The 10,402-nt window shown below is 60.9% G+C and overlaps 1 protein-coding gene across 1 annotated transcript in view; it reads left to right on the forward strand.

The window, feature by feature from the left end:
• Positions 1-10,402, forward strand: part of RAB11FIP5 (RAB11 family interacting protein 5) — a gene marked incomplete at its 5' end in the record, with an annotated part of 29,447 nt that extends 19,045 nt beyond the window's left edge. The window contains 3 exons of the mRNA XM_017737371.1: positions 1,465-4,170; positions 8,809-8,992; positions 9,836-10,402. Coding sequence (XP_017592860.1) covers positions 1,465-4,170; positions 8,809-8,992; positions 9,836-10,045 — 3,100 coding nt within the window. The remainder of the gene's footprint in view (positions 1-1,464; positions 4,171-8,808; positions 8,993-9,835) is intronic.

Raw genomic sequence — 10,402 nt, forward strand, 5'->3', positions numbered from 1 at the left:
TGATGGCTTCAATGGGCACCTTTCCAAGGAGCTGCTCAGAGGAGGGTGCGGGAAGGGGCTGTGGAGCTGCCAGGAGTGGGAGCGGGGGGTCCCCGTGGTGGGGGCATCACTCCTGGGCCAAGGTGCTGCCAGCCCGGCGCCCTCCCTGCTTTGTGACCGTCCAACTCCACCATCACCAGCATCAGCTTTTGCCTGAAGATGGCATTTTGTGCTTTAAAATGTGTCTGAGGCGTTTGGTGTATCCTCAATAACATGGAAATAGTTGTGCAAGCAACTTCGTGATCTTGCAGTGCTGCCTGCGATCCCTCCCGAGCCCTCCTGAAATCCTGGGGTGTAGCCCCAGGGACATTGGTAAAACAATTAATGTACTCCTTCCTCTTAAACCTTGGTGTGCCCAGAGCTGGCTGATCCATGGCCATGTTTCTCCCCAGCCAAGAGGGGAATTCTCTGGAGCTCGGCAGTCGTGGCCAGTGCAGGAGGCAGCAATCCCACGGGATCTGTAATGGGGCAGGGCCAGGTGCCCCTGTCCTGGGGATGGGATTGCTGCTCCCAAGGGTGAGTCAAGGGGATGGGCTCAGGAGGAGGGAGCGTGGCAGTCGGAGCACCAGGTGGACATGGGGTGTCCACACCACACCCCCCCTTTGTGATGTGAGAACCTCTGAGCCTGGTGAGCCTCCTCATGGGGGTGACTCTGCATTGCTGGAGTTGTTCCCAAAGGAAGATGAATGAAATCCCAAAGCAAGGGCCCTCAGTCCCGCTTGAACAGGCAGCAGGGAGCTGCCAGCCTCACTTGGGCTGAGATTCTGAATTCCACTTGTGCTGAGTCCCTTCCACCTTGGGATCCCCCATGGGGTTTCAGGCATCTCGGGATCTGAGGTCAGAGGTGATGTGACAAGGGGCATGTGGGAGGCGGGGCAGTGTCCAGAGCGGGGACAGGGCCCTGTCCTGGCCTCGTGCTCCTTCCTGCTCAGCCTTCCTCAGCCCTGCTCCCCTCCCTCCTGTGCAAGCGGGAGCTCCAGTGTGCTCCCATGGTAATGCTGGCAAACCAGTGAGGAGGCACTGGGCTAAACTGGGGAAGACTCCTCTGTGCTTTGACTGGTTCAAGTAACCCTGATCCAAGAGCCTGGGCAGCTCCTCGTGCTCCACCTGCCCTGGGTGCCACCAGCACCGGGACAAACACTGAGCGAGTCCTTGGGCTGCAGGAGTGGGGAAACCTCTCTGGCTGCTGGGCTTGCTGAGGCAGAGAGGGGAACGTGCAGGACTGTCCTGGGAGCAGGGCTGCCCCTTGCTGTGTGTTGTGCATGCCCTTTCCACACCCTGACTCCATAATCATTGCTCTGCCTAACGAGCCAGGCATGGGTTTGGTCATTGCTGCTTGGAGCGAGCGTTTGCGGTGTGTGTGGTGTGTGCTGACAGCTCTGTCACAGCATTAACCAGGAGGACTGTTCTGTCTTCCCTCCACAGCCTGGAAGTGTCTCCTCAGGTAGAAACCAGCTCAGATGCTCCTTCTCATTGTGCTCTCTGCTCCCCTGCCCCGTGCCCTGCCGCCCTCCCCGCTGGCATGCCGAGCTCTAACCTCCCTCCCGCTCCCGGAGACAGCCAGGCCGGATGCTTGTCCCCCACCAACCCATTCCTCAACTCCCTGCAGAGCAATCCCTTCTTTGAGGAGCTCCTCGCTGACCAGGTACTAAATTCTCCTTCACCTACTCACTTTCTCTCTAGTTTCCCGCCTGGGCCGCATGCTGCAGCAGAGGTCGCTGGGAGCTTTTATTCCTCTGAGGATTGCAGTCCCTGTGCCGCCCCAAGGCAGACAGACCCCGAGAGGGAGTCTCCAGCCCAAAGTGTTGGTGTCCCCGTGCCAGAAACCACTCCCCCAGCACCGGGAGAGCTCCCTCCTGCCGACGCCGACCCCGCCGTCCCCCCACTGCCCTCGGAGTGGGACGATACCTTCGATGCCTTTGCCACCAGCAGGCTCAAACCAGACCGGAAGAAGGAGAACTTCTTTGCCTCGGTGGCAGCAGAGGGCATGGCTTTCATCGACGACCCCGACAGAGCCAGCCCGACAGAGAGATCGGCCGAGCCACCCTGCCAGAAGGGCTCCAAAGTGTTGGAAAAGGCCGAGTCACCCCTTGGCGCTGAAATCCCTGCAGCTCTCCGCTCTTGGACAAATTTCTCCAGTTTAGATGTGGGGGCCAACCTGGTGAGCACCACCCAGGAGGCCACGGTGATAGAGGATGTGCTGAGCCCCGTGTCCGCAGGGTCCATGGCGAGGAGGAGGAAGAGCAGCACGCCCATGGTCTGGGCAGCTGCGTTTGCCTCGGGCAACCCCGGGGACAAAGAGGCGTCAACAGCACTGACCACTGAAAATAGCACTAGGGAGGAAGGGGACAGTGGTGAGGAGGAGTCCTCCAGTGCAGGGACAAACGGCTGGATGACCATAGCCACGGAGACCGCTCCCAACCCCTCCGAGAGCACCCCGAGCGCAGCCAAGGAGCGCACAGCTCCCGAGGGCGCCTTCGGCCCGCGGCCGCCCTTCCTGGGCGAGGGCACCTTTGAAGCCCAGAGCTTGTCCCGTGCTGCCGCCTGTGTGTTACCCAGGACCTCCTTCCCCCCCGAGCTGGCCCCCGAGCCCCTGCCTGGCAGCTCCGTGGCGGCCGTGCCCCCGCGGGTGCTCGGGGACGTGGCAGCACGAAGGTTCCCCGAGCCGGGCGCGGAGCCCAGGGGCGGCCAGGAGGGCGCCTTCGACATCCGGAGCTCGGTGTTCCGGCTCCAGGCCAGCATGCGGCTGGAGGCCAGCGACGGCCTCCTGAAGCTCAGCTCTGACATCCGCGAGAGGCACGTGGTGGTGTCCCCGTGGGCAGGGCCCCAGGGCCGCCAGGAGCCGGTGCCCGGCCCGGCGGTGCCACCACCCAAACCCCCCAGGTGGTTCGCAGCCGCTGGCGCTGGTGGGGACACTGAGGAGGGGGAGTCTGGTGACCCCCAGCGAGGCAAACAGGAGCGATGGGAAGACTCTGAGGGCCCAAGAGCAGAGATGGAATTGCAGAGGAGCCATGGGAGCAGCGAGCCCTCCATGCCAGCGCCTCCCAGCCTGCCCACACCGGGAGCAGACGCCGCTGAAGCCGGGAGCGAGTTCTCAGCGTCCGAGGGTGCCGGAGCTGCCGCTGTGGACTCAGCAGCTCGTTTGGAGACAGGAGCCAGCGAGCTGGGGACAGGGGACACCTCTGTGGGGGAGCACCCGTCGGAGATGAACAAGACAGATGTGGCCGAGCAGTTCGAGACTTGCACGTCCAAGTTCTCCCTGGAGGGGCTGGAGCAGTGGGATGCTGAGGGGAGCTGGAGAAAAACTCAGACACAGGGGGCCACAGACAGTGCCAAGTGGGAGGCAGCCTCCAGACAGGAGCTGTTCCCTGAGGAGCTCAGTATGTCAGGACTAAACCCACCTTCCAAGCTAGACCTGGGCCAGTCGGAAATGTTCTGGATGGCTCTGGAAGAGCAGGAGGCAGCTGGGCATCCAAACCCGCAATCCCAAAGGTCAGAGCGTGGGGAGAGTCCATCCCGGCCAGAGCCGGCGTGGAAGGATGGTGAGGGGCAGGCAGGAGAGCAGCCCGAGCCCTGTGCCCTTCCCGAGGAGGCACAGCAGGGCAGGGCCCGCGCCAGCGAGGAGCCCGAGGGGCGCTCGGCAGAGAGCAGGATAGACTTCAAGAAAGCCGATTTCTGGAAGCCAGACAGGGCAGACGAGAGGCACACGCAGGGAGTTTCAGCCCTGAGAAATCCCTTTACCCTGGCCCTGAGCCCCAACTCCCCGAGCAATCCCTTCGTGGAGCAGCCCCCGGCCCCGCTCCCCGTGCAGGCTGTGCTGCCCGAAAAGCTTGAGCGGGCCGACTTCAGCTTCTGCGGCCCGCAGGAGGCAGCCCCCGGGCACGGCTTGCAGCCCACTAACGCTCCCGGCCGGCCTCCCCCCCCGCATGCCAGCCAGCCCCTGGCCTTCTCTACCCCTTTCCTCGTGGCTGCCACTAACCCCGAGCCGTGTGGCCCCGTCCCCGCCAGCCGCCGCGCCGCCGCCCGGCCCTGCCCGTGCCCGCAGCCCGGGGACGCACAAGCTTCAGCGCTCCTGGTTCTGCCCAGGGAGACACGGCCGGCTGAGAACCCCTTTTGCCAGCAGACGACCAGGTGAGCACTGCGGGGAAGGCGAAGGGTGTCTGTGTGTGTGTGTGTGCGGGAGAGGAGAGCCCGGCCCCTCTGCTCGTAGCAGGGCGTGGTGAGAGGGCTGCACCCGGCTGGGCTCGCTCCAAGGAGGCTGCTGCTCGTGGTGCTGCAGCTCCTCTTCCCTCACCTTCCCCTGGTCCCGGAGAGCCCAGCCCGAGCTGCTGGGAGCCTTGGCTCTCTGGGATCCTGGGGGAATGGCCACTGGTGTCCGGTGTTTTCCCTGGCCAGGGCGAAAGGTTCGATGCACCACAACCTGCCCCAGCTGGAAATTCAGCGCAGCAGAACTGCACCCACATTGCACTCAGTGCTGATTTTGGCTCCATCATCTCCCCTGTGCTTGCAGAACAAATACCTTTTCCGTGGCTGCCAGGAGAGCTGCTGGCTGTTCCTGCTCTCCGGAGTTCCTCATGGCATGTGCACAGCTGCTGCTGCCCCTGCCCTTGCCATCCATTCAGCTTTGGCTGCTTTCCTTGCCCATTGGGTACTGAAACCCTCCTTCTCTCCATAGCTAAAAAAAGAGGGTTTTTTCACCGGGCAAAATGCCCTTCTCCCCTCTCTCCTGCCGAGATGCCCACTGGTGATGAAGCCAGTGGGATTTAGCCTTGAGGATGATGGGAATGGGAAGGGTGGAAAGAAGGGGCTGTTCCTCCTCACAGGTGAATCATGGGTCTGTACAAATGCCCTGAAGCAAAGCTGGTGAGTTCAGGGCATGGAGTCCTGCTCTGTGTCCTTCAGTTCATCTCGTTTTCCTGGTATTCCTCCTCCTGGTCTGCCTGCCCAAGGACCAAGCTCTCCCAGGGGTTTACCAAGCTCTAGCAGGGATTTATCAGCCTCACTGATCACAAGGCAAATGGAGCTTTACTGGAATGGTAAAATCCCACCTGGCCCAAGAGCAAGATCGGTCGTGGCCCCGGTGAGAGGAGGGGAGGGAGGATGGGGCCAGCAGAACTTGCTGAGCTCCAGCCCTTGCACAAGGGGATCCCTCCTTGGGATGGGCATGGGGTGCAAAATGGCCTCGGCAGCAAAGACCAGCATCTGTCTGGGTCTGTCAGATATTTTTTCTTCTTATTTAGGCTGGATCCTCCAATCATTTTTAATTGGATTATTCATCCCCCAGCAGATAACCTTGTTCAAAATTTGCAGAGATGCTGCACAGAAACCTCCTGAATTTTATTGTGTTTCATGGAAAGAGAAGTGTCCTGCATGCCAAAGGGATCACTGAGGCAGGGAGGGAAGCTCAGGACTCTCTAGGTCAGTAGTACCTGCTCATGGTCATCCCCAGCCTGTGCATCCCTCCAGGCCTGGCTGGCTCCTGGACGGGATGGGCTTGGATCCAAGAGCTGGGTGTGATATCAGTGATAGACAGCCAGGAGGTCCTGGGACTTCCCTGCTCGGGCTCCTCCAGCACATTTGGGATACTTGCTGTGACTGAAGAACCTCTGAAGAGCTCCTGAGGCCTCTGGGGAAGGCTCCAAGGCTCTGAACTGCTTTATAGGATTGGGGAGATGTGATAACTGTCCCAGGGTGAGGGAGGAAAGCTGGAAGGGACCTTTTCCCAATCCTCGTGGTGATGCTTCCCTTCCCAGGATCATCTCCTGCTGGGGTAGCCAGAGGCACATAGATGAAGGAAAGATGGTAGGAAAAAGGTGGAAGGAAATGGAGCGACTTCAGACTTGGAATGGGCATTGAGTCCTGGCTGGGACAAAGTGTCTGCAAGTGAAGGAGAGCCGGTACCTGGTGTGAGACGGTGGGAGTTTGGGGTCAGGGGGTTCAGTGCCTCCTCAGGAGAGCTGGAAACCGGCACTGGGGTCCCATGGCCCCTTCCCAAGTGGCCAGAGGGCTCTTTGGTCTTCTTGTGTGGCTGCTGGGGCAAGGGAGCATCAGCTGCAACTCCCAGGTGTGCGGAGGGTCCTTTGCTGCTCCCGGGGACAGGGCTGGGAAGGTGTCACATCCCCGGGACAGGAGGGGCCCCAAGGACAGCCTGGGAGCGTGCCCTGGGGGCTCCACTGCCTGGAGCTCCTGCCCATCCCTGGGACGTGGGGCTGGCCCAGCACACCGTGGCACCTGCAGGTGACAGGACTGGGGATGTCACAGGTGCCGAGGTGGTGGCACAGGTTGCACCTCCCTCATCTCAGGAGTGCAGAGAATCACTGTATTGTGAAAATGAGAGGTCAGGTTAAGTCACCTCATCTTGGTGATCCTCGTGGAGCCCCTGAACTCAGAGCGTTGCTTGGCACACCCAGGGACAGACCAGCAGAGCTGATCCCAAGCTCAGCCGTTCCCGTTCCTCCTACAGACCCTTTCTCCATGGAGAGCTGGCCCTCGGGTGCTGTATGGGGCTCCAGGCACAGCAGCTGGGCCACGGGAGAGGGATTCCCTTGGGTTTGTTCTCTGCTGTCTGGTTCTCAGTGAGGAGCATTTTACTGGGGTGACAAAGGCTTCATTTGGGACTTGCTGAGGGAAATGCACCCGGTTTTCCCTGTGCTCTGCAGTGACCTTGGGAGCGTCACTGAAAGCTGGGACAGGGCAAGGCTGGCTCAGAGAAGGGGACATGGCTGGGCCAGTGTCACCCTGAGATGTTCCACCTTGGCCTTAAGCTCCATCATAACTCAGATCCACTTGGGCTGCAGTGCTGGGTCAGGAGCCTTTGAGCAGCTGATTTCACGCTCGAACTCATGTTCATGGGTCAGGAGTGGAAACCGGTCCAGCTTCTCGGCAGATCCACCAGGATTCCAGGCCTGGCTGCGAGGTGTGAAGGTCCCCTGGAAGGAGCTGGTGCCACCATCCCAGGACAAACACAGGTGGAGGAATGTCTCCAGCTCTTGGATCCTTCCAGAGACAAACGGAGGAGGCAGAGCCCTGCAGTGCTCAGCCGAGCCCTGCACGCACCACCCGCAGTGGGATAAGGATTTATTCTCAGCAGTACCGTCAGGCCACGGGGCTGGCAGCAGCGTGTGACCACACTGGGGTGGAGATATCCCCCTGCTTTCAGATGCGTCCAAGCATTCCCACTGGCTTCCCAGGGATGTTCCCAGCCACGCTCAGGTCGTAGCCTCTGCGTGGCTGTGGGGATGCAGGAGGTGACAGTGACATTTGGGGCTCAGGCCTGGCTGTGATGAGCAGCCCTGGTGGCTCCCCCAGCCTCTCCTCACCCCTGTCCCACGGTGTCCTGGTGGTTGTAGCTCCTGGTCAGGTTTAGTCCCAGTGGGCAGCGCTGGAGCCTCATGTGCAGAACAGCAACTCCTCCAGCCCTGGCACTGCCAGTGACTCCCCCGTAGCTCTGTGGGATCCCTCTCCATCCTTTCCAGCTGCCCAGGACTACTGGGCTTTGTCCATGTGCTTGGACAGCTCTGCCAAGGGGTCAGAGGATCACAGAATCCTGAGCTGTGAGGAACCCACAGAGTCATCCAGTCCAGCTCCTGGCTCTGCACAGACCCCCCAACAACCCCACCCTGGGCATCCCTGGCAGCGCTGCCCAAACGCTCCTGGAGCTCTGGCAGCCTCGGGGCCGTGCCCATTCCCTGGGGAGCCTGGGCAGTGCCCAGCAGCCTCTGGGGGAAGAACCTTCCCTGATATCCAAACTGAGCCTGCCCTGACACAGCTCCAGCCCTTCCCTGGGTCCTGTCCCTGGGCACCAGAGGGAAGAGATCAGAGCTGTCCCTGTGCTGGCCCTCGGGAGGAGCTGATCCTTTGGCTTGTTGGAGCAGGTTGGTGGCTGCCAGTGCTGGCCCCTCCCAGCACGTGGACAGCAGGAGGCATCATCGTGGTTGAAGAGGATTTCCACATCCTTGGTATGTCCCGATCCCATCACCATGGACGAGGAACAAGGACACAGCTCCGCTGGGACACACAGCTGATGGGGTTGTCACCCTTGAGAGGCTTTGCAGAGCTCCCAGGTGGAGGTTTGGATGTTTCCATCCCGATGGATGGAGGTTTGGATGTTTCCATCCCGAGGATGGTGCACAGCTGTGCCTGCTCCTTGCAGGGAGGGAGCATCAGGTCACTTCTCTTTCCATCATGCTGAGAAGGAACTGGACTTTGTCCAAGCCCAGAAAGAACCTTTTGGGTGAAGAGTGAGGCAAAAATAAATGAAAATTAAATTCCCCCTTAACTGACTGCTCACCCTCCTTTTGGCCTCGTGGAGGGGGACAAATTCTGTGGTGGCTTCCAGGCAGGTAACATCCAACTCTTGGGATGGAGCACCAATGGTGACCCCAGACTCTTTATTTGGGAGTTCCTGAGCAGCAAAAAGCTGCTCTGGGCAGTGGATGCAGCAGCCTCTGATCACACTGGAACTGGGTTTGAGCTCCCCAGCTTCTCCAGCTCCTGGCAGCTGGGAGTTGTGACCCACAGCTTTCCTAGTGAGGATGGGCAGTGCAGGTGTGGGCAGGGCGTGTCCTGGGGCTCTGTATCTCCTGTCTGGGTGGGAGCAGCTCCGTGGGCTCTGCCCTGCCCTGCTGCTCTCGTGGGAGAAGGAGAGCTGTGGGCAGCACGGACACTGGGGTTCAGCTGGGCTCAGTCTCCTGAGCAGGGGCCATCCCTGTTCGATCCAAGGGAGAGGCAGCAGTGGGGGTGTTGACTGTCCCACCTTGTTCCCCGCAGCCCCCACCCCGTGAAGCCCCTCAGCGCTGGGCAGGAGGGCTCCAGCGAGAGGAAGCAGCAGCACAGGCCCAGCCTGGGCTCGGCGCTGAGCAATGGCCTGGAGAGGCTGAAGACAGTGACCACGAGCAGCGTCCAGCCCGTGGCCCCGGCCTCCCACCCCGACAAAACCGACCCCAAGTTAAAGGTAGGAGCCTGCCCCAAGTGAGGCTGTGCCAAACCCGCTCCGGGAGCTTTGCCTGTCAGGGGCAGGAGCTGCTGTGGGGAGGCAGAGCAGGGTCCTGTGGGCTGTGTGGGGATCCGGGACCCTGCTTGCTCTGCCTCCCTTCTGCCATGGATCCCTGGTCTCTGCACCTCCTCACCCCATCGTCTTCCCACTGCCTGCTTTGGTTTGGGATTTGATTGTGCAGCGTGTGAGTGAATCCCTGCTTGTAGAAACATGGAATGGGTTGGGGAGGACCTTAAATCCCATCCAGTGCCACCCCTGCCATGGGCAGGGACACCACCCGCTGTCCCAGGGTGCTCCAAGCCCCAATGTCCAGCCTGGCCTGCCCAAGACCTGACAGGTGGAGGGTGGAGCAGCCTGACTGATGCTCTGAAGGGTTCCTGGTCCTGCAGAGGGAAGGTCCTTCCTGGAGCTTTGCTGGCCTGGATGTACTCCAAACATGGCCAGCAAAGGCTGAGGCCAGCAAAGCACCTGTGACACCTCTGAAGACACAGGGGGTGTTCCGAGGGTGATGCCTCCATCCCTTTGTCCACTCCCACTCCACTTGCCTCCCCAGCTTCACATGGAAAACGCTGCTGGGATTCACCTGAGTGAAGGACAAGCACAACCCTGCTGGTCTCAGAAGCCCTGTGGGTGCTGCAGGGAGTTCAGCCGGTGCTTTATGAGCACATCAGGTCCCTGTGGGTCAGACAGACAGACAGACACACAGAGTAGCAGTGCTCTGGCTGTCGCTGCAGCCTGCAAACATTACCGGGGCAGAGGTTTTGATTCCAGTGCCTGAGTGTCCCCCTTGGTTCCCACCAGGACCCCGCCCTGCAGGACCAGTCAGCCAAGTATTACCACCTGACCCACGACGAGCTGATCCAGCTGCTGCTGCAGAAGGAGGGGGAGCTGAGCAAGAAGGAGGAGCACATCCACGAACTGGAGAACTACATCGACCAGCTGCTGGTGCGCATCATGGAGCAGTCCCCCACGCTGCTGCAGATCCCGCTGGGGCGGGGCCAGGCCCCGTGACCCTGCCCAGAGCAGCAGCACCCAGCAGAGCTCTGCTCCAGCGACCGCTGCCAGCACCCCGCACCCCCTCCTCTCCCCAGAGGGCTCCAGTGGCTTCTACTCCCAGTTTAGCCGTGTTATCTGCTCCTTCCCAGCCCAAGCTTCCCCCAGCTCGGCTCCAGGGAGCTGTAGGGTGACGGGCTGCCAGCACCCTATGGGGAGGAGCAGAGCCCTCCACACGAGGCAGGCGCCTCCTTAGGTCCCCGTCGCTGTGACCAAGTGCCACCCCTGGGCACTCCTCCTGCCAGAGCTTTAAGTGACCCGTGGACATCTGAGAGCTGGAAACCATCTCCCCGTGACTTCATCTGCTGCTGCTGC

The sequence above is a fragment of the Corvus brachyrhynchos genome, unplaced genomic scaffold (genome assembly GCF_000691975.1).
Source record: "Corvus brachyrhynchos isolate BGI_N302 unplaced genomic scaffold, ASM69197v1 scaffold85, whole genome shotgun sequence".
Classification (NCBI taxonomy): Eukaryota; Metazoa; Chordata; class Aves; order Passeriformes; family Corvidae; genus Corvus; species Corvus brachyrhynchos.